This window comes from Hordeum vulgare, chromosome 1H (genome assembly GCF_904849725.1).
Source record: "Hordeum vulgare subsp. vulgare chromosome 1H, MorexV3_pseudomolecules_assembly, whole genome shotgun sequence".
Taxonomy (NCBI): Eukaryota; Viridiplantae; Streptophyta; class Magnoliopsida; order Poales; family Poaceae; genus Hordeum; species Hordeum vulgare.
Genome location: NC_058518.1, coordinates 216,651,789 through 216,676,276, shown reverse-complemented (window position 1 = coordinate 216,676,276; position 24,488 = coordinate 216,651,789). Strand labels below are relative to the sequence as shown.

General features: G+C 47.9%; 1 protein-coding gene across 3 annotated transcripts in view; it reads left to right on the top strand.

Annotated features, from left to right (window-relative positions):
• The window catches only part of LOC123428985, a 58,604-nt gene extending 42,508 nt beyond the window's left edge, over positions 1-16,096 (top strand). Inside the window, exons 13-16 of one of the 3 annotated variants that reach the window (XM_045113065.1) lie at positions 3,852-3,887; positions 4,528-4,602; positions 15,382-15,454; positions 15,779-15,869. In XM_045113065.1, coding sequence (XP_044969000.1) covers positions 3,852-3,887; positions 4,528-4,602; positions 15,382-15,408 — 138 coding nt within the window. In that variant the 3' untranslated portion in view covers positions 15,409-15,454; positions 15,779-15,869. Of the gene's footprint in view, positions 1-3,851; positions 3,939-4,527; positions 4,603-15,381; positions 15,455-15,778 lie in introns of those variants that run through there. The other 2 variants (XM_045113058.1, XM_045113073.1) reach the window with 2 other exon arrangements.
• The last annotated feature ends 8,392 nt before the right edge of the window (positions 16,097-24,488 follow it).

Sequence of the window (24,488 nt, the reverse complement as noted above, 5' to 3'; positions counted from 1 at the left end):
TTAGTGGGTGATCTGTGTTAGAAAAGCAACTTATCTGTATTGAAGGCCCAAGGGACATATATATATTACACATGACTTGAGGTGCAAGGAAAGTAAACATAGACTAATAAGGACTCCTAAACTAATACTAATAGACTAATAAGTACTCCTAGACTAATACTAATACTTCCTAACACCCCCCTCAAATGCAAAGCGTATGCAATAGCATTGCATTTGAAGAAGTGTAATACTAAAAAAATGATAATCCAAATCCGCGTCTTGAGAGTGTCATCATAGCATGAAGAGTCTTCAAAACTTGTCGAGTCGCCGAAGGAGATAACGAAGAGATGGCACATCAGAGGTAGACACCGCATCACTTGAAGATACAAGATAAGTATCAAGAGAAGAAGGGTTGTCGAAAGAAGATGACACATTAGAGAAAGACACCGAAGAGTTGGCACATCAGAGGAAGACACCGCATCACTTGAAGATACAAGATAAGTATCAAGAGAAGATGGGTTGTCAAAAGAAGATGGCACATCAAGAGAATAAAGCATTGTGCAGAAAATTATAGTCCACGACAACCGTCGGCGAAAGAAGCTCGGACACGATGGACGTAGATCGACAATGCAGCAGCAGCAACAACAACAACAGCTTTAGTCCCAAACAAGTTGGGGTAGGCTAGAGGTGAAACCCGTAAGATCTCGCGACCAATTCATGGTTCTGGCATATGGATAGCAAGCTTCCACGCACCCCTATCCATGGCTAGTTTTCTGGTGATATTCCAGTCCATCAAATCTCTCTTTACGGACTTCTCCCATGTCAGATTCGGTATACCACGACTTTTCTGACATTATCAGCATCAAATCTCTCTTTACGGACTTCTCCCATGTCAGATTCGGTATACCACGACCTCTTCTGACATTATCAGCATGCTTTAGCCGTCCGCTATGCACTAGAGCTTCTGGAGGCCTGCGCTAAATATGTCCAAACCATCTCAGAAGATGTTGGACAAGCTTCTCATCAATCGGCGCTATCCCAACTCTTATCTCGTATATCATCATTTCGGACTCGGTCGTTCTTTGTATGGCTACACATCCATCTCAACATGCGCATCTGTGCCACACTTAACCGCTGCACATGTCGTCTTTTAGTCGGTAACGCTCGGCGTCATACAACATTGGGTTGAACTGCCGTCCTATAGAACTTGCCTTTTAGCTTTTGTGGCACTCTCTTGTCACAGAGAATGCCAGAAGCTTGGTGCCACTTCATCCATCTGACTTTAATTCAGTGGTTCACATCTTCATCGATATCCCCAACCTTCCGCATCATTGACTCCAAATATCGAAAGGTGTCCTTCTGAGGCACCACCTGCCCATCCAGGCTAACCTCCTCCTCCTAGTGCCTAGTAGTACTAAAACCGCACTTCATGTACTCGGTTTTAGTTCTACTAAGTCTAAAATCTTCCAATTCCAAGGTTTGTCTCCGAAGCTCTAACTTCATGCTGACCCCCGTCCGACTATCATCAACTAGCACCACATCATCCGCAAAGAGCATACACCATGGGATATCTCCTTGTATATCCCTTGTGACCTCATCCATCACCAAGGCAAAAAGATGAGAGCTCAAAGCCGACCGTTGGTGCAGTCCTATTTTAATCAGGAAGTAGTCATCAGTGTCACCATCACTTGTTCGAACACTTGTCACAACATTCTCGTACATGTCCTTGATGAGGGTAATGTACTTTGCTAGGACTTTGTGTTTCTCCAAGGCCCCTCACATGACATTCCGTGGTATCTAATAATAGGCCTTCTCCAAGTCAATGAACACCATATGCAAGTCCTTTTTTTTGCTCGCTACATCTTTTCATAATTTTTCATACCAAGAAAATGGCTTCCATGGTTGACCTCTCACGCATAAAACCAATGTGGTTTTTGGTCATGCTTGTCATTCTTTTTAAGCGGTGCTCATTGTCTCTCTCCCATAGCTTCATTGTATGGCTTATTGCTTAATTTCACGGTAATTAGTATAACTCTGAACACCCCCCTTGTTTTTGAAGAGTGGTACTAATATACTCCGCCTCCATTCTTCTGGCATCTTGTTTGCCCGAAATATGAGGTTGAAAAGCTTGGTTAGCCATACAATCACTATGTCCCCGAGGCCATCTCCAGTCGTCCAGTTCAATGATGAGCTCTTACTCTCCCCATTGAACAACTTGTCAAAGTACTCCCGCCATCTTTGCTTGATCTCCTCGTTCTTCACGAGGAGTTGATCTGCTCCATCCTCGATGAATTTGATTTGGTCAACATCCATCGTCTTCCTCTCTCCAATCTTGGCCATCTTATAGATGCCCCTTTCGCCTTCCTTCGTGTCTAACCGCTGGTAGAGGTCCTCATACGCCATCTTATAGAGTCTGAAACATTTTTTCTTCTCCTTAATCGCCTTCTGGACATGATCGTTCCACCACCAGGTATGTTTAGCTTCGCTTCTACTTCCCCTGGACACTCCAAACTCCTCTGAGGCCACCTTACGAATGCAAGTCGCCATCTTCCTTCACATGTTGTCTACATCACGTCCTTCCTCCCAAGGACCCTCCTCAATGACCCTCTCCTTGAACACTTGAGCTACCTCTCCCTTGAGCTTCCACCACTTCGTTCTAGCGACTTGAAAGCGGAGGTCAGCAACCACAAGCTTATGCCGAGGGACAACACTCTCCAGGTATCACCTTACAATCTAGGCACGTCAGCAACCACAAGCTTATGCTGAGGGACAACACTCTCCAGGTATCACCTTACAATCTAGGCACGCACGTCTGTCTTCTCTTCTCGAGAGGATGAAATCAATCTGGCTGAAGTGCTGACCACTACTAAAAGTCACTAGATGTGATTATCTCTTCTTAAAGAGGGTGTTAGCTACGATCATGTCGTAGGCTAGCGCAAAGCTTTAGACATCTTCTCCTTCTTGATTCCTGATGCCATAGCCAAGGCCCCCGTGCACCCCTTCAAAACTTGTGTTAGATGTGCCCACATGGCCATTGAGATCACCTTCTATGAAGAGTCTCTCGCCAGTTGGTACACTCCTAACCATGTCCTCCAGGCCTTCCCAGGCCTTCTCGGAACTCCCTCTTGGTGTTCTCGTTGTGGCCTATTTGTGGGGCATGCGCGTTGATAACGTTTAGAACTAAGTCCTCAACTACCAACTTGTATGCAAGTTCCTATACAAGAGAATATGTGTTGACAGAATAGCTAAAATTATAACCTGGGTCCCACCCGAGTCCTAGATGCCACCCACAAAGATGGTCAATCCAAGTCCAAGGTGGCCAACAAAAGTCTAATCAAGCTCCATGAACCAAAGCAAGCCGCCCGGGTCAACAAAAGTCCAACTGAACCCTCATGGTCAACAAGTCGATGGAAGAAGAGAAGATAAAAGACCAAGTGAAAGATGACGGCAAAGGAGCCCAAGCCAGAAAGCTATGGTGGAGGGAATTCCCCCTCCCATGGGCCACAATTTCCCTCCTAGCCTACTAGGATCCCATTGACTCATGACCAAAGATTACCCTCCCACCTCCTCATCTCAAGGGTAGCATTTGTCATTTGTCAATGGTCCCTAGGCTATAAATAGCTTCCCATGGGCATGTAACTCATTCACTCCCCACTTGAATAAACTCAAGAAGAGCCCCCCCTCCTTAGAACCGAGTTTCTAAAGAGGGTTGCGGTTCGGAGTCCGAGAGACCTTGTAAGGTTCGAAACGTTGGGAGTCATGGAACTTTGGAAGCATCGATGTTCTGACTGTTCCGTATACATGTTCTATAAATTTATTTTCACCTTTATATGTGTTAATTGTTTTCTCTAATGAATGTATATGTTTTCCAGTTGATTCTTCCCTATCGACGTTATGAAGCTGACCAAGTGAGTTCACTTTAATGCTTCTCTTTTGCTTCAAAATATTCTACTTTTCAGGTTTGTAGTCCAATCAATATAGTTTTCATTCAAAGTGAGTTACTTCCAAAAAAGGGTTTAATAACATTAGCATATTTATGTGTTCGACTTACGATCAGTCAAATTTTGTATTATTGTTAGCATAGCAGTTTGCATGTTTAGGCTAGTGGAATACATCTTCTGCCGTCATAACATGGGCCACAGTAAGAGAACCACATGGTCTGTTGGCCATTTGAACCATTAATGCAACGGTAATCAATCAATCAAAAGTATGAATCCCACCTTGATTTAGACCTTCGGTTCATCATCAGGCAATCAGAAACGTGTGCAGTTAGGCACCATAGTTGATTACTATTGTCCAACCACCCAAATTTATACCTCTATCCAATATTATTGATGGCTTAGTCATTTGTTTTGTATATATTGCAATAAAATTTACTGTGGTGGCTCCCGTACAGTTTTGGTTCAGAAAAATGTGAAAACATATGGTTTTGCTAATAAATTGCTAGTTGTACAATCCCAACCGGTTGACTAGGGAATGATTTAAGCAGGGTAATGTTTGTCCCATATCTGCTCTTCTAGTACTTAACATTTCGTTTGTCTTCCACAGGGTAACTTTTGCACTGTTTTTGCTGGATCGTACAAGCTTGTATGGGACAACTCATATTCAACATTCTTCAAAAAGGTATTGATTGAAATCCTGTTCATCGTCATTTACAGTTTGTATATTTAGTGACTTGACTTTTTAGCCATTTCCTATTTGTTTATAAAATATCCTGTAGAAACTGTAACTCCTTTTCCTGATTTGCATCTAGCAAGCATCTAAGTTCATTTCCTAGTCAGCTAGAATTTCTGCCTAAACTATATAAAGTAATAAAATATATTAGCCTAACACACACATATTGGTTCATAATAACTACTGCTTATGAAACCCACTGGCAGTTTGTTTACTTGGTTTAGTTTTTGCAACTATTGCTTGAACCAGCCATGCTGGACATGGATGGTATTGTTGGACTCAAGTAGTTCCTCGCCTGGGTTTTAGATAGGCTAGTTTTGCTTTCAGAATAAACCACCTGATCAAACCTCTTCGAGAGTTAGTTCAGGGGTAGACCGATTCTTAGGGTTTCTGTTAGTCTTTATGTTAGCTAGTTAGCTAGGTGCTGCCGGGATAAGCGCATGGGATGGCATGCGGGACTTGCGCGGCAAGCACATCACTCGCACGATCCGAGCGTCGTGGGATGGCACGGCCGGTCTGCTCGGGTGTGGGTTGATCCGTTCTTTGTAAACTCAGTTTATATTCGGAATAGAAAGTGAGAAAAGCTGTACCAGTTCACAGCACAAAAGCTCCTGTTCTTCTTCCTCCCGTTTTTCGTCAGAGAACCATCGTGAGAGAGAGAGAGACTAGCAGGCAGTTTAGGCTAAGAGCTCGCCGGAGCTCCTGGTTCCAACAAGCGGCATCAGAGCCGCGTCGATCCAACGGGAACCATGGTCGGCGCGACATCCCCAGGAGGCACTCCAACGACTGCAAGCGTCACGACGGCGAGGGGCACTGCTGGAGGGAGCGGCAACGATGGTGCCCGCTCCGTAACTCCAGACCGCGGTCGTAGCCGTGGTCGCAGCCGCAGGCGTGGCAAGGAGATCGTCGTGCACGAACGCACGATCCAGGAGCGCCTCGTTCCGGGCGGCACCACGGTATGGCCGATGCTCACACCAACGAATTACTTTGAGTGGTCCATGTTGATGGAAATCAATATGGAAGCAAATCTGATGTGGAATGCTGTCGAGGGAGAACCCTCCAGCATTCCCAACGACAAGGCGGCGCTGGCAGCGATCCTGCGATCTGTTCCACCAGAGATGGTAGGAGCAATCGTAGTGAAGAAGACGGCGAAGGAGGCCTGGGACACAATCAAGACCATGCGCATGGGTGTTGGGCGCGTCCGCGAGGCAACGGCGCAGCGACTGCGTTCGGAGTTTGAGGCGATCACCTTCCGCGACGGCGAGACGCTCGATGCTTTCGGCATGCGGATCACATCGCTCGTCAACAACCTCCGCTCCCTTGGCGATGCTATGGAAGAGGTGAGAGTGGTCCAAAAGTTCCTGCGCGTCGTCCCGTCTCGTTACATGCAGATCGCCCTCGCCATCGAGACGATGCTCGATCTCAACACGCTCTCTGTCGAAGAGCTGGTCGGCCGCTTGCGGTCTGCCGAGGAACGCTACCTCACCAACGATCAAGGTGGAGGCAGCGGCGGACAGCTGCTGCTGACAGAGGCACAGTGGCACGCGCGGAAGAATCAGCGCGGCCAGGGCCAGAACGGCGGCCAGGGCTGCGGCAACGGCTCCGGTGCACCAGCGGGGCCGGGTGGGCAAGGCGGCGCACAGAATCGTCGCCGAGGCAAGCAACAAAACCGCCGAGGCGGAGGCCAAGGCGGCGGGCGCGACGGCGCGCCCAACGGGGAGCGAGATATGTCCCAGGTCAAGTGTTACAATTGTAACAAGCTTGGCCACTTCTCCAAGCATTGCACCGAGCCACGTCGGGAGCGCAAGGAGCAGGCAAATCTGGCGCGCGGCGAAGGGGAGGACACGGAGACGTCCCTCCTTCTGGCCACCGTCAGCTCCCTCTCCAGAGCGCCAGATTGCCCGGTCGAACGTGTCCTCCTCAACGAGGAGCGCTCCCACGCGCGCCCAGCTCCCACCAACGAGCACTGCGTCTTGTCCTGGTACCTGGACACTGGTGCAAGCAACCACATGTCCGGGTGCCGGGAAATCTTCTCCGATCTCGACACTGGCGTACGCGGGTCAGTGCGGCTCGGCGACGGCAACGACATGCAGATTGAGGGAAGGGGCACCATTCTGTTCGAGCGCCGCAACGGTGAACATCTGACGCTGTCGGATGTGTACTTCATCCCTTGACTCCGGAGCAACATCATCAGCCTGGGCCAGATGGACGAGCTCGGCTGTGAGATCAGCATTCGCGGCGGCTTGCTGCGCATCCACGACCAGGAAGGCCGCCTCATTGCTCGTGTTCAGAGGAACGGGGGCCGGCTGTACGTACTCCACCTGACGGCAGGTCGCCCCGTCTGCCTGCTGGCGCGCGGCACGGACGAGGCGTGACTGTGGCACGGACGCTACGGTCACCTGAATTTCCGCGCGCTGCGTGATCTGGGTCGCCTGAACATGGCAAACGGCATCCCCGCCATCGACCGCGTCGACCAAGTCTGCGACGGCTGCGCCCTGGGAAAACAGCATCGACTGCCGTTCCCGCAGAGCACGGCGTACTGGGCGGAGCGTGCCCTGGAGCTCGTCCACAGCGATCTCTGTGGGCCGATCAAACCGGCGACAGCAGGGGGAAATCGCTACTTCCTCCTGATCGTGGATGATTACTCACGATACATGTGGCTTGAGGTGCTGCAAACCAAGGACGAGGCGTTTGATCGCTTCAGAAAGATCAAGGCACGAGCTGAAGCCGAATCCAACTGCAGCCTGCTTGCGTTCCGATCGGATCGAGGTGGCGAGTTCAACTCGATCGCCTTCCGCAAGCACTGCGACGACGAGGGAATCAAGCACTGCACCACCGCGCCTTATACACCCCAGCAAAACGGGGTGGTCGAGCGGCGGAACCAGACTGTGGTCGAGATGGCGCGCTGTCTGCTGAAGGCCATGGATGTACCGGCGACGTTCTGGGGAGAGGCAGTGAAAACTGCGGTATACCTCCTCAATCGGGCACCCACGCGAAGCCTCGATGGAATGACACCATACGAGGCCTGGCACAAGCAGAAGCCGGCTGTGCACCACCTCCGGGTGTTCGGCTGCATAGCACATGTGAAGCGACTCGGCCCCGGCATCGACAAACTGGCCGATCGCTAGACGCTGGCGATTTTCATCGGGTATGAGGAGGGATCCAAGGCCTACAGGGTCTTTTGATCCGGCAAGCAATCGGGTGATCATATCCCGCGATGTCACCTTCGAGGAGCAAAGGAGGTGGGACTGGACGACCACGACCAACGAAGGAGGTGCACCTTCCGTCGAACACCTCGTGGTCACCTACAACGACGAAGACCCCACTCCACAGTCCTCACCAGCACGAATCAGCACCCCGGCGGCCCCTGCTACTGCAACGCCCGTCAGAGTTGGTCCCTTTTCCTTCGGAGTCGCAGGCTCGCCCCCAGTGATCTCAACAGGGGCGTCACCTGTCTCCGTTGAGGATGGTTGGGCCACGCCACCGGACAACGACGATGATCGCCACGATCTGGATCACACTCCAGCCCACTACCGCAAGATGAAACATGTTCTCGCGGAACTGGACGCGGTTGCGAGGGAAGACCAGGTCGGGCTGTGTTTGATGGCTGCTGAGGAACCAGAAAGTGTGGAAGAGGCGCTCGACGAAGTGCACTGGAAGCGCGCCATGGACGCTGAGCTCAAAGCGATCCGTGACAACCAGACATGGGAACCTGTTGCACTACCCCACTGCCACAGAGCTATAGGGCTCAAGTGGGTTTACAAGATCAAGCGGGACGCCGCCGGCAACACGACGAAGTACAAGGCCAGGCTGGTGGCGAAGGGGTACGCGCAGCGGCAAGGCGTGGACTACGACGAGGTCTTCGCTCCGGTGGCACGCATGGAAACGGCACGGTTGCTGCTAGCACTTGCTGCTCACCGAGGATGGCAAGTTCATCACATGGACGTCAAGTCTGCTTTCCTCAACGGTGTCCTCCAAGAAGAAGTGTACGTGCATCAGCCGCCAGGTTTTGTGATCGGCGGCGACGAAGGAAGGGTTCTGCGGCTCCGGAAGGCGCTATATGGCCTGAAACAGGCACCGAGGGCGTGGAATGCTAAGCTCGACGCATCGCTCGTGTCACTCGGCTTCGAGCGCAGCCCCCTTGAGCATGCTGTATACAGGAGGGGCACGGGGACGACAACACTGCTGGTCGGCGTCTATGTGGACGACTTGATCATCACCGGCGCCGACAGCGACGAGATCACAGCATTCAAGGAGCAGATGAAGGAGCTGTTTGACATGAGTGATCTCGGACTTCTGTGCTACTACCTCGGCATAGAAGTGCAGCAGAACGCCGACGGAATAACCATCTGTCAGAGTGCGTACGCAGCCAAGATCTTGGATGCTGCAGGAATGAGGGGTTGCAATCCTGCAGATACCCCGATGCAGGTGCGTCTGAAGATTGGCAAGACTGGCGCCGGCGAGCTAGTAGACGCCACGCGGTACAGAAGCATTGTAGGGAGCCTGCGGTATCTCTGCAACACAAGGCCAGATATCTCCTTCTCCGTTGGGATTGTAAGCAGGTATCTGGAGGCGCCCACGGCGGCGCACTGGGCGGCGGTCAAGCAAATACTGCGCTACGTCAGTAGCACGATGAACCATGGCTGTTGCTACAAGATAGGAAAAGCAGCAGCGTCGGAGGTGATCGGCTACAGCGACAGCGATCACGCCGGCGATGTTGACGATCGGCGGAGCACGACGGGAGTGATCTTCCTCAACTCCATTCCGATCACGTGGACATCTCACAAGCAGAAGGTGGTCACCATCTCGTCTTGCGAGGCTGAGTATATGGCGGCTGCAACCGCAGCCTGCCAGGGCGTGTGGCTTTGTAGACTCCTCAGGGAGCTCACCGGCGACACTCCGACGAAGGCAAAGCTGCGCGTCGACAACAAGTCGGCGATAGCACTCAATAAGAACCCGGTGCATCACGACAGAAGCAAACACATTGACATCCGCTATCATTTCATTCGTGAATGCATCGAAGACGGCAAGGTGGAAGTCAACCATGTAGAAGTTAATCATGTTGTTTCTTTAGGATTAGGAAAGAAAGCCAAACCAAGTCCTAGTAGTATTAGGATTCCTAGTCCTAGTCTATTTCCATAGTCCCTTGTGGACGTGTATAAAAGACACCCTAGGGGTGTTGATTGTAACACCAGAAAAACGAAAAGCAATACAAAGCAAAGGCACGACACGGGCCTTTAGCCATCAAATCCATCGATCAGTTTTATTCGTGTCGCTAGTTACGCAAGTTCCGTCAAGTAGCCGGCCGAAGCAAGAATCGCGTAGGCACGCCTGTACAGCTACATACGCACGTTCAAAAGCCAACAATTGGTATCTAGAGCCTCGACGATCTACGATCTACGATGACGGACAGCGACGCTGAGTCGGTCAAGTCCGGCAAAGGCGGTCCGAAGGCGAACAAGAACGGCGACAAGGTGAAGAAGGGCGGCAAGTCAGCAACGAGTGGTGGAGGAACGAGCGGCGCCAACGTCCAGGCGCATTGCAACATCCCCATCCAGTACCCGATGCTCACCGACGCCAACTATGGCGTGTGGGCGGTGAAGATGAAGATTATTCTCCGAACCCTTCGAGTGTGGGAGGCCATCACGGACGACGACGTCGACGAGGAGCGCGACGAAGGTGCCATGGCCGCCATAGCCCAGTCTATGCCGGATTCCGTGCTAATGACATTGGCGGAGTTCGAGACGGCAAGAGAGCCGTGGAACGCACTCAAGGAGATGAGGATCGGAGAAGATCGCGTCACCAAGGCACGGGCACAAGTGCTGAAGCGCCAATTTCACAAGTTGCAGATGGAGGAAACTGAATCGGTGAATGACTACGCCATGCGTCTTACTACTTTGGTGGGAGAGATCCGCGCGCTTGGTGCAAAGCTCGATGAGACCGAGATCGTGGAGAAGTTTTTCAGTTCTGTCACTGATAAATTCACGTACATCATCGGCACGCTCGAGCAACTTTACGACATCGACGACATGACCATAACGGAGGCGATCGGACGATTGCGGACATGGGAAGAGAATGCTCGTGGCTGTCGGAAAGGCAAAGGAGGAGGTAGTGACCAACTCATGTACTCGCGCGCAGATTGGGAGGCCCCAAGTAGCAAAGGAAGGCGTGACGGTGGCGAAGGCTCAAGCAACACGAAGGGCGATGGACAAACCGGAAAAGGCAAAGGAAAAGGCAAACCACAAGGTCGTGGTAAGGCGGGCCAATCTAAAGAGCAGAAACCACGGAACTTGGACTTGTCCGAGGTCAAGTGCTATAACTGTAATAAGATGGGTCACTTTGCGAAGGATTGTCCAAAGCCTAACAAGCGGGAGATCAAGGCAAATTTGGCAAAGCAGGAAGACGAAGGTCCAGGTCTTCTGATGGCCGAAGTTTGTGATCTCGCTGAAACGGTGGTTGTGAAACCAAGCCGGAAGGTGCTACTTCATGAGGAAAAAGTGACACCAAAGTTATCCGGTGATCAGAACGTGTCGTGGTATCTCGACACGGGTGCCAGTAACCACATGACGGGGTGCAAGGAGAAATTCCTCGAGCTGGAATACGATGTTGAAGGCTCGGTCAAGTTCGGTGATGGTTCAACTGTGGAGATTTGCGGGCAAGGATCTGTCCTCTTTGAGGTTCTTCAAGGCGAACATCGCATACTCACCGGAGTGTACTACATCCCACGGCTGCGCAACAACATCATCTCTATTGGGAAGCTTGACGAGAATGGATGCAAGGTGAATATCGAGAGCGGAGTGATGACGATCTTCGACAACCTCCGAAACGTGCTAGCTCGTGTTAATCGCACGCGGAATAGGCTATATATCCTCAACCTTGATCAATCTCAACCGGAGTGTTGGCTCGCCAAGAGTGATGATGATTCGTGGTTATGGCATGCTAGATTTGGACACGTTAACTTCTACGCCTTGAAGAAGATGTCAAAGATGGAGATGGTATCCGGGATGCCAGTTATCGACCATGTTGATCGAGTATGTGACGGGTGCTTGGTTGGAAAACAGCACCGCAGGCCATTCCCTGCTCAGTCTACCTATCGTGCAAGTGATGCACTCGAGTTGCTCCATGGTGATCTATGTGGCCCTATCACCCCGGCAACTCACGCTGGAAAGAAGTATTTCTTCCTTGTGGTAGACGACTACTTGAGATATATGTGGGTCGTTCTCCTACGGTCTAAAGATGGGGCGTTTGAAGCATTCAAGAAGTTGAAGGCTGCAACAGAGATGGAACACAACCTGAAGGTTCGCGCTCTACGGACAGATCGCGGCGGAGAGTTTACGTCGAATGAGTTCAACGACTACTGCGAGAAGATTGGCATAAAGAGGTTCCTCACGACACCTTACATGCCGCAGCAGAATGGGGTCGTTGAAAGGCGCAATCGAACCGTCGTTGACATGGCAAGGAGTTTACTCAAGAGCAAGAACCTGCCGGGGACCTTTTGGGCAGAAGCTGTCTCGACGGCGGTCTATCTTCTCAACCGGGCTCCAACGAAGGCGGTGATCGGCAAGACTCCGTATGAAGCAATTTACGGACGTAAGCCGAATGTGTCTCATCTACGGACGTTCGAGTTTGTGGCACATGTGAAGACGGCGGAGCCGCGTCTCTCAAAGCTTGCCGATCGTAGCACCAAGATGGTGTTCATCGGATACGAGAGGAGTTCCGGCACCAAGGCATGCCGCTTCTATGATCCACAAACCAAGCGTCTACGGATTTCACGCGACGTCGTGTTTGAAGAAAACAAAGCGTGGAATTGGAGTGCAGCAGCCGACGGTGCTCCAAATGGTAACATATTCACGGTTGAATTTCCAACTGATGATGATGCAGGGGAGGATGTCCAGGTGGTTGGCAAGACGCCCAACCAAGGTGACCACAATGGTAGTAATCATCATGGTGCCGACACCGACGACGACGCGCATAGGTCGCAAGGAGATAGTGACAACGCCGCGCACGACACAGGCGGAGATCTCGACGACAACATCGACAACGAGGCGCATAGTGACGACGACAATCAAGATGATGGTCACGGTCACGACGACTACGCCGACAACGCGGATGTCGATGACACATCAGGGTCTCAGCCGTCTTCCTCAAGTGCATCAACATCGACACAATTTGTGTCACCTCCTTCGCAAGCTACAACGGACTCCTCAGGGCCTCGTCGCTACAAGATGCTCAAGAAAGTCTACAAGTACACCAAGCCAGTTACGCTCGAGTACTACGGACTATGTCTGTTCGGAGTTGAGGAGCCGGCGAACTTCGTAGAGGCGAGCAAAAGTCCTAGCTGGACGCACGCCATGGATGAGGAGATGAAGGCAATTGAGAGCAACGGCACGTGGACTTTGGTAATCCGACCTCCAAACCAAAAGACGATAGGTTTGAAGTGGGTTTACAAGTTAAAGAAGGACACAGAGGGTGCCATTGTGAAGTACAAAGCAAGACTCGTTGCAAAGGGCTACGTACAACGTCAAGGAGTTGACTATGATGAGGTGTTTGCACCAGTTGCTCAACTCGAGACAGTGAGAGTGCTCCTAGCTTTGGCAGCACAAGAGGATTGGAAGGTTCATCATATGGATGTTAAATCCGCTTTCCTCAACGGCGATCTCACAGAAGAAGTGTACGTGGAACAACCCCTCGGCTACGAGAAGAAAGGCGAAGAAGGGAAAGTTTACAAGCTCAAGAAGGCACTTTACGGGTTGAAGCAAGCGCCAAGAGCTTGGAACTCAAAGTTAGATCGAAGTCTGGTCTCGCTCGGGTTCAAGAGATGTCCCCTCGAGCACACAGTCTATACAAAGAACTCCAAAGGCTCAAACCTGCTAGTTGGAGTTTATGTCGACGATCTGATTATCACCGGAGATAGCGTACAAGAAATTGAACGTTTCAAGGCGCAAATGAAGAATAAGTTTAGCATGAGTGATCTGGGATTACTCAGCTATTACTTGGGCATCGAAGTGAAGCAAAGCTCCGGAGAGATTTCCCTATGTCAATCGGCTTATGCGGTCAAGTTATTGGAAAAGTGTGGCATGTCCGTTTGCTATGAGACACAAGTTCCAATGGACCAACGTCACAAGTTGAGCAAGCGTAGCTCAAATCCGCCGGTGGACACCACAATGTATCGAAGCGTTGTGGGCAGCCTAAGATATTTGGTGCATACCTGATCTGACTTGGCTTATTCAGTCGGGATCGTGAGTCGTTTCATGGAGAATCCGACAACCGAGCACATGAGCGCGGTCAATCAAATCTTGCGCTATGTGAAAGGCACCATTAATCTTGGTTGCACGTACAGAAAGGGAAAGGAAGGATTGATCCTTCGTGGATATTCAGATAGTGACATGGCAGGTGATGTTGATGACCGAAAGAGCAGAACGGGCATGGTTTTCTACCTTGGCCCGAATCCGATTAGCTGGAATTCTCAGAAGCAAAAGGTGGTGGCATTGTCTTCATGCGAGGCAGAATACATAGCGGCAAGCACGGCGGCTTGTCAAGCAGTGTGGCTGAGAAGACTCCTAGCTATTCTTGCAAAGCGGGAGGTGCAGAAGGTGTCACTGAAGATCGATAACCAAGCTGCAATCTCGTTGTGCAAAAATCCAGTTCATCACGAAAGGAGCAAGCACATAAATACCCGGTTCCACCATATCCGGGAGTGCATTGAAGAAGGGTTGATCGAGGTTCAACATGTGAACACGAAAGACCAACTTGCCGATATTTTCACCAAGTCCCTCGGTCGACAGAAGTTCATCGAGATGAGGAGGAAAGTCGGAGTGCAAGAAATGAAGTCAAGCAACAAGATTAAGGAGGTGAATGTAGAAGTTAATCATGTTGTTTCTTTAGGATTAGGAAAGAAAGCCAAACCAAGTCCTAGTAGTATTAGGATTCCTAGTCCTAGTCTATTTTCATAGTCCCTTGTGGACGTGTATAAAAGACACCCTAGGGGTGTTGATTGTAACACCAGAAAAACGAAAAGCAATACAAAGCAAAGGCACGACAGGGGCCTTTAGCCATCAAATCCATCGATCAGTTTTATTCGTGTCGCTAGTTACGCAAGTTCCGTCAAGTAGCCGGCCGAAGCAAGAATCGCGTAGGCACGCCTGTACAGCTGCATACGCAAGTTCAAAAGCCAACAGACCATGTGGGCACTGATGGACAACTTGCCGATTTTCTCACCAAGGCGCTGGGGCGGATCAAGTTCGTGGAAATGCGATAGAAGACCGGCGTCGGGACGGTGAGCTCCAGGCTTCGGAAGTAGGAGGTGAAATGTTGGACTCAAGTAGTTCCTCGCCTGGGTTTTAGATAGGCTAGTTTCCAAACCTGTAAAGAACTTCTACTATTGATTGCCGGTGCGCATTAGTCGTGCTTTCAGAATAAACCACCTGATCAAACCTCTTCGAGAGTTAGTTCAGGGGTAGACCGATTCTTAGGGTTTCTGTTAGTCTTTCTGTTATAGTTAGCTAGGTGCTGCCCGGATAAGCGCATGGGATGGCATGAGGGACTTGCGCGGCAAGCACATCACTCGCCCGATCCGAGCGTCGTGGGATGGCACGGCCAGTCTGCTCGGGTGTGGGTTGATCCGTTCTTTGTAAACTCAGTTTATATTCGGAATAGAAAGTGAAAAAAGCTGTACCAGTTCACAGCACAAAAGCTCCTGTTCTTCTTCTTCCTCCCGTTTTTCGTCAGAGAACCATCATGAGAGAGGGAGACTAGCAGGCAGTTTAGGCTAAGAGCTCGCCGGAGCTCCTGGTTCCAACAGGTATGACCCTTCTTTTGCCGACTATTTGGAGGAAAGTCCCTAAATCATGGATATTAAAGATTGCAAAACGCCTGGGTAGCACCATATCTGAAGAATATGGAAACAAAAGCAAAAGGCAAAAAATGAGTGAAGGAGAAAAGCTCTAGAAATTAAACCGGTCATGTCATGGGTGAACAATATGGAACATATAATTGAATAGAACTATATTTCGCTCTAGAAATTAAACCGGTCATGTCATGGCTGAACAATATGGAACATATAATTGAATAGAACTATATTTCTTCTCTTCTAATAATGATTCTCCATTCCATTTGCATATGCCAGACCCTCCGGTACAAGGTGGATGCAGTGCCTTCGGTCACCGAGCCCATGGAGCATGTTGTCGAAGCCTGAAGTAGCCGTGCAGATGCAGCCAAAGCCCATGTTATAACCTTATTCTTTTGCCGACTGTGTTGCGGCAATTCTAATTGCGGGGTTTTGATGCTCATACACCACACGTGGTAGCTCACTGTTGTATGAGCGCAGAATATGTATCGTTGTGTGCAAATATGTTTACGACGACTTGCTGATGCATGAATGCATCCGTACTAGAAGCATCACTGTTTTTTTTTTCTTATAATCACAAAGAAACATTACTTCAAATGAGAGCATGTGTTTATAATTTCAGAATTATGAATGTGCCTATTTTCCCGGTTGTCTGATTTCTCAGAAAATCGGTGGGACCATGCATTTGAATCTAAGAGGCTGTTCGGTTCATCTCCGCTACGTCGACTCCGCTCCCGAAGCGGAGCAAGTATATCTCACTTTTTAACGGAGCGGCTCACATCCAGCTCCAGGGCTCCACGAAGTGGAGAGGAACCGAACAGAGCCTAAGAGTCGTCTTCTTACTCCATAGTCAGTAGCAACGGTAGACAATGTTCAGCGAAGCGCACGCAGACTACTGCCTAGGGCCCATGCCGCTCATTGCCTGCTTGTTGCATCGCTTGCTGGCTACCATGCCGCCCCGCGCGCAGCCCTCCTTGCTGTCGCTGGAGGAAACAGCTCCGTGAACCTCTCCGTGTACTAGAAACCAACAGCAGTCACGGTAGCCTCCTGCATCGGATTAATATGCGTCATATTGACTGACGACACGCTGTGTACTAAAAACACCAGACTGTTTGGCGTGAGTGAGGGTGTCACGCCAAGAAATAAGTTTTTTGGGGCGTCAGTGAACAACATAAAATCCTCTGGGGGCCATTTAGTAAAAAAAGAGCCCCTCTCCTTGGCAATCTTTGGGAGCTAGGGTTTTGGTGTAGGTCATAGTCGAGCTAGGCTGGCCTTTGGATCGGGCCTAGTTGAAACGATGACTTTGCTATTGGTATCTATAGATTGGATCTAAGTCGAAATTAAGACTTTCTTAAAATATCACTTTCACTTTTACAGGTTGTGATAAGTGTCCTATTGTATATGTGTCACTTATCGCATCTTCAAAGATTTTCTTTTTTTATAGAACCGTTATTTTAAAATGTTTTATCTTTTAAACCGTGCGTCTAAATTTTGAATCGTTTTTATTGTTGGAATTCCCACGTCGAGATCTTTAAGACTAGATCCCATGTTGACAAGTTCTGACAAACTTTCTTTTTTACAAAAAAAAACACATGAAAAAACCATGCCTCTTGCGAAAGGAAAAAATGCCATTCTTCCTGTTTCCAAGAGGCACGACAGTGCCTTTTGCAAAAGAAAAAAAAACCAAAAACATGTTTTTTCTTTCGTCTTCGAGAGGCACGAACGGTAGACAATGTTCAGCGAAGCGCACGCAGACTACTGCCTAGGGCCCATGCCGCTCACTGCCTGCTTGTTGCATCGCTCGCTGGCTACCCTGCCGCCCCGCGCGCAACCCTCCTCGCTGTCGCTGGAGGAAACAGCTCCGTGAACCTCTCCGTGTACTAGAAACCAACAGCAGTCACGGTAACCTCCTGCATCGGATTAATACGCGTCATATTGACTGACGACACGCTGTGTACTAAAAACACCAGACTGTTTGGCGTGAGTGAGGGTGTCACGCCAAGAAATAAGTTTTTTGGGGCGTCAGTGAACAACATAAAATCCTCTGGGGGGCATTTAGTAAAAAAAGAGCCCCTCTCCTTGGCAATCTTTGGGAGCTAGGGTTTTGGTGTAGGTCATAGTCGAGCTAGGCTGGCCTTTGGATCGGGCCTAGTTGGAACGGTGACTTTGCTATTGGTATCTATAGATCGGATCTAAGTCGAAATTACTAATCGAAGACTCCCTTAAAATATCACTTTCACTTTTACAGGTTGTGATAAGTGTCGTATTGTATATGTGTCAGTTATCGCATCTTCAAAGATATTCTTTTTTTATAGAACCGTTATTTTAAAAATGTTTTATCTTTTAAACCGTGCGTCTAAATTTTGAACCGTTTTTATTGTTGGAATTCCCACGTCGAGATCTTTAAGACTAGATCCCATGTTGACAAGTTTTGACAAACTTTCTTTTTTACAAAAAAAAACACATGAAAAAACCATGCCTCTTGCGAAAGGAAAAAATGCCATTCTTCCTGTTTCCAAGAGGCACGGCAGTGCCTTTTGCAAAAGAAAAAAACAAAAACATGTTTTTTCTTTCATCTTCGAGAGGCACGAACGTGCCTCTTGGAAAATAAATCCGAGCCTCTCCGAAAGCAAAATTATGCCTCTCGAGGAAAGAAAAAAAGAAAACATGTTTCTTTTCGTTTTCGAGAGACATGGCCATGCCTCTCACGAAAGAAAAATCATGTTTTTTGAGAAAGAAAAAACAGGCATTTTTCCCCACAATTTTTTTTTGTATTTTTTCCATCCAAAAGGTAAGAAAGACCGATGGAAAACCAAAATACTGAAAAACTGTAAAAAAAAACATACCTAAAAAGACGAAAAGGCATGCGATTTTTATGTGAAGGAAACGTTCAAAACATGACACGTGACGCCGGTAAGGACGCGTCAAGTGATGGTGTCTGAAAGTGATCGTTTGAAGGCTTTCAAAAAAGCGCTCACGAACTAATTGCTCTTGATCCAAGGCGCATAGGTTGTGGCCAACGTCGTAGGCATCGGGTGTGGCTCACCTCCCCCAATGGGTAGTCCAAGTTGGCAACTTGCTTTGCTCCTCTCTGGTCTATTTTGCTTTGGCAGTCTTCAAGGGTCAATGACCGACGAACTTGGCCGGTGAGAATCCTTGTGTGCCAGCAACTGATGCTAACAACAGTGACGCTCATGGGCATCGTCTCCTTGGGGAAACCTTAGAGCATGTACATCCGGGCCCCTCAAGCCCGTCTCAAACGCCCGGGCACGCTGCCTGGCCACCGACCGGTCACAAAAATGCAACTCAACCGAACCCCTTAAATGGGCCTCAAACTCCTGGCCTGACTCGCACTCCTCATATCCCGTTCAAATATGGGGCGGATATGAGGGAGCCCGGGAGCGCCCGGGCACGCCCGCCACGTAGGAACCGATATCCTGACCTCGCCGCCAATTGCAACAAACCCACCCCGCAGAATTGCCGGGTCCAGTTGTTGTTTTCCTCTCTTCCCCCTCCTCGCGTTGCCCATCTCCTAGCTCCGCCGCTGCACGCGATATGTTGCCTAGTAGCCTTTGCCCCCCTCGGGCCGCTTCGTCAGAGGGGTCATCTCTCCCGACCTTGTCGCGGAGGACGTCGTCGCCGGAATGGAAGACACTACGGTACGTCCGACCTCTCTGGTTCTGCCTTGCGCTGGATGTGTTTGACAGAATGTCTGTCCACATTTGTTGGTCAAATTTTTAGGGGAAACGATGGATTCAGATGCTTTCTCCGTCGAGGAGTACGAACCGGCGGAGCTTGATCAACTGATTCAAGATGAGTTCTTCGATTGATTGGATTCAGATGAAGAAGTGGACATGATCATGCTCATGAGCATGCAGGAGGAAATGGACCGGGAAGTGGATCATATTCTCAATTTCAAGGGCTCAATCAAAGGGAGAAGGTTCATCAATCGGGATAGGGTATCCAGAGCAAAGCTACTGCAGAAGGGTTACTTTGCTCCGAACCCAACTTTCCTCGATGGTCCATGGTTTCATCATTTTCACATGTGAAAACCATTGTTTTTGTGCATTATGGAGGGAGTGGAGGCACATGATGACTACTTCAAGCTCACAAGGGATTGTTGTGGTCAACTCTCTTTCTCTACCAAGCAGAAGTGCATGGCTGCTCCGAGGATGCTTGCACTTGGTACTGCGGCAGATGCCCTTGGTGAGATGGTCGGGATGGGGAGAGCACATTCCTGAAGACTACTATCAAGTTTGCCCGTGTTGTGGTGGAGGTGTTTCGAGGAGAGTATCTGAAAGAAACAAATGCACATGACACATAAGTTGTTGGCAATTGGAGAGGCTAGAGGGTTTCTAGGAATGCTCGGATCAATCGATTGCATGCATTGGCAATGGAAGAACTAGGAATGTATCAAGGTCACACAAAAGAGGCCACCATCATACTAGAAGCGGTGGCATCACATGACTTATGATTTGGCATGCTTTCTTTGGAATGCCAGGTTCTCACAACGACATCAACGTGCTTCAACGATCTCCGGTGCTCAAGAGGCTTTGCAACGAAGAATCATCTCTGTGCAACTACACCGTCAATAGACGAGACTACAACATGGTATACTATCTTGCCAATGGCATATATGCTCAGCGGGCTGCATTTGTGAAGACTATATCTGAAACAGATGGCAACAAACAAAAGCACTTTGCAACAATGCAGGAAGAAACTAGGAAGGATGTGGAAAGGGCATTCAGAGTGCTGCAAGCACGTTGGGGAATTGTTCGTGGGGCTGCAGTGATGTGTGAATTCAAAACTTTGTGAAAACCGATGACATGCTTTGTTATTTTGCACCATATGATCGTCGAGGATGAGGGTGATGGTGTAGCCCAAACCAATGATTTTGAAGCACCTAGAGAACAAGTTGAAATCCCTAAAGATCAAGATGCAGTTCAGCTTATGAACTTTCTGCAGTTGCATCAGAATCTCCGAGATCATCACGTGCATGCGCAACTACTCAATGATCTGGTGGAGTATATGTGGACCCACAATGGAAATCAAAGAGCAGATGATTGAATGTGCACTTCAAATAAATTTGATGTAAGAACTTCTTATGTTGGGTACCAACATTCTTTTATGTGCGACATTTAGTTTCTATGATTGACGTGCATGGTTATGCATGGATTTGAGAGTCCGAATATGAGATATGTGGATGCACGGAGCCAAATATGAGGGACCGTCTGGATGCATCCGCAGTCGTTTGAGGGGCCAGATTTGCAAGATCCAGCTATAGATGCTCTTAGGTCATATCTGTCAGTGCCATGTGGCCACGGCTTGGTGTCGTCCCCTCGGTGGAGGCATTGCATGGGTGCTTATTTGAGAGGATAATAAATTTAATGCATTTATTTCAGAAATTAGGGCTAATTTTCTTATACAGTTTCTTGCCTATAAATGGGATATCACTGGTGACACATATGTACAACTTTTGTAGTTGTCGACTACCTCAAGATTATAGTTTGTATATTTTAGGCTTTTGGTGAATCGAACGACACATTGAGCATATGACATATATCTACGAGGTTGTCGGCACCCGGGGTCTACGACAAATAAATCTAGTTGAATAAATCATATAAGTACTTAAATTCTCACACATAATATATATTGTTGTCACCTTACCTTGGTTTAAGCCGTTTGCATCTTTGGCTCAAACTTATATAACTCGTTAGGTAACATATCATATAAACATGCGAGTCTTCACACATGGTACACATGACTACCACCTTATCTGAGTCAGACCGTTTGTGTATTTTGGCTCACTTATATAAATATATTGCTAGCAACTATATGACAAAGGATCTTATCCGACAAGATTACTTGTAAACCAAGGCGGCTCAATCATACACACAGACACATGAACCCCTCATGGAGCATGTTGGCCAATCACTTTGTTCCGGAGCAATAGCGAACTATCAGGGCTCAATGGAAGCATAGCGAGGCATTTCCCAGTAATAAAGGCTGCCAGTGATGTACTACTTGGTATCGAACCCCACACATACCATGCATTTCAAAGCATACACACAATATGCATGATATATGTTGGTACATCATGGCATCCCAACATAACTCTGTGATTCAAAGTATTTATTTAAAGCTTGAAAGAGCCAACAATAGCCAAAAAAAATACGCCGGTGTACGTACATATGACTAAAGAAGCCTGAAAAAATAATGACTCTCCCAAAGGAACCATATTGCTGTCTGAGATCCAGGCTACTCGACCAATGCCGAACTTCACGTGGAACCACTACTGAGACGGGGTCTCCTGTGCAAAAAGTCAAATTAAGCAACAATCAATACAAAGGTACTCATCAATACTTACATGAGAACTAACTAATCATGGATGAGGTATGAGTGAAGGGGGTTGTGGGGGTTATTACAGAATGTTATATTTGACCTTTGGCTAACATATTCTATGACTACCAGTATTTGATCAAGGTGAGAGAGCGCACATGAGTCCATCTAACTACTCACCACAATAATACAATATCATGGATCCTCTCTCGTCTCCCTATGAAAAGGCCATCCATAATACTCGCACTTATCTTGAAATTTTTAGAGTAACCATTGTAGTTGTCTATGAACCATATAAGTCTCCAAGTAGTCCTTATCTCTAGACGATTCTATTCGAATAGATTGTTAGATTGTTTACCCTGCTGGGGTGTACTTCTTCACACATGCATTCACCACTTACTACCATATACTCAGCTAACTTCAAGCAGAAGCCGGCGAGGGTGTCGACCATGGATGTTAACCTACAATGACTCAAGTCCAGGGCTATAGCCTATTTAATAACAAAACCTATAATCAAAACTAAACCAAATTTTCAAAAATGTCCTCAAAAGTTATGTGTAGGGCCCGAAGCCGGTCCACTGATTAACTATTCACTCACTTTGTAGGCCTAACCACGTGCTATGACCCAAGCCCACGTCATTGGATGGTACTTCAATTGGTAAGCCACAACACCTACCTATACAACAATAAAACTACTTGCAACTCCTGGACTAAGATCATGGTGATTAATAGCCCGAGCGGGTTAGGTTCACTGAGTCCACAACATGCTATATTGTCTTGTCTTGGAACACAAACAAAGAACTAAGGTGCTAAATGAGGTACTAATGAGACAACCCACTATGTTCTCCAACACAGCCTCTCATCATCACCTTCACAAAAACAATTCACACACTTATAGAAACTCCTCAATTAACATGAATATGATCATAACCATTCCGAAACATTGCCCATGATGGATCAGACACACACAACTTTAAATATCATAAGCAAGCATGGTGAAGGGCCACATAATGGTTTCAAGAAACTCCTAATCTTGCTAGGAATATGGTAAGCTTTGTTCTGTGACAATCTTAGGTCATGCAAAGGAATGGATTCATGTCGCGAGAGCATGTGATAGTTAAATCGTTTCATCCTAATGCATTGAAATGAGAGCAAGAGCGTGAGAATACGTTTGTATTGACTTGATCAAGGGGGTTTGACTGCCTCGCACTTCTAAAGACAATTTTGCTCTTCATCAGCGACATCAATCTCTATGCCAGAACAACTTATATCAGGACAAAGCAAAAACCAACAAAGAAAGGAGAACAGCACTCAATTCATGACAATGCACATCTCTAGGATTGAAAGTATGTCTAGAGGGGGGGGGTGATTACACTACTTGACCAAATTAAAACTTAATCTTTCTGAGTTCAAATGCACCCGCGTGAACAGTAAAATAGAAAAAAAAAATAAAAAACGTTTCAAAACATTCTGATTTTTTTGTGATGAACTTTGACAAATGCTCTAAGTGCTTGCAAATTTTCATCATGAGGTCACATTTGTGTAAGACGTGGCAAAAATATATATTCAAAACCAGTGTCTAAAAATGCTTTCAAAAGTAGCATTTCCTGAGCATCGTTTTTGTCACGCCTTACTCAAACATGATCTCATAATGAAAATTTGCAAGACTTAGAATTTCTGTCAAAGTTCATCGCAAAACAAATTCTGAATTTTTTGAAATGTTTTTGTATTTTTCAATTTTACTGTTCATGCGGGTGCTTTTGAGCTCGAGCTCAAATACTCCACGTCCACCCTACACATGCAAGTCTACCATTTTTGTAGCGAAAATTAATGCCATTGCAAGTGTAAGTAAAGGAGGGTTAAGAATATCAAATACAATGAATAAACGGAGATTTTTGGCGTGGTTCCAATAGGTGGTGTATCGTACATCCATGTTGATGGAGACTTCAACCCACAGAGGGTAACGGTTGTGCGAGTCCACGGAGGGTTTCACCCACGAAGGGTCCACAAAGAAGAAACCGTGTCTATTCCACCATGGCTTGCATCCACGAAGGAATTGCCTCACTCGGGGTAGATCTTCATGAAGTAGACGATCTCCTTGCCCTTACAAACTTGTTGGTTCAACTCCACGCGATTTGGAGCCTCCCAAGCGACACCTAACCAATCTAGGAGACACCACTCTTCAAAAGGTAATAGATGGTGTATAGATGATGAACTCCTTGCTATTGTGCTTCAAAAGATAGTCTCCTCAACACTTAGTCACTCTCTCACATAATTTGGATTGGTAGAAGAGGATGATTGGGTGGAAAGCAACTTGGGAAGGCTAGAATTCAGGATTCATATGGTAGGAATGAAATATCTTGATCTCAACACATGAGTAGGTGGTTCTGTCTAAGAAAATGGATGTAGGAAGTGTTGGTTCGTTCTTAGTGCTCTCTCAACGAATGAGAGGGTGTGTAGGGGTATATATAGCCTTCTCGAAAAATCAAACTGTTACAACATTATTGCCCAACTTGGTGACAACGAAGTTAAAACTCGGTGCTACCGACTAGTGCAAAATATCCCAAGTTTTGGCTTTTTGGTGAGACTAGATGAAACATCTGGATGAGATCGATACGGCTTAATCTAGGGAGATCCAACACTTCGGACG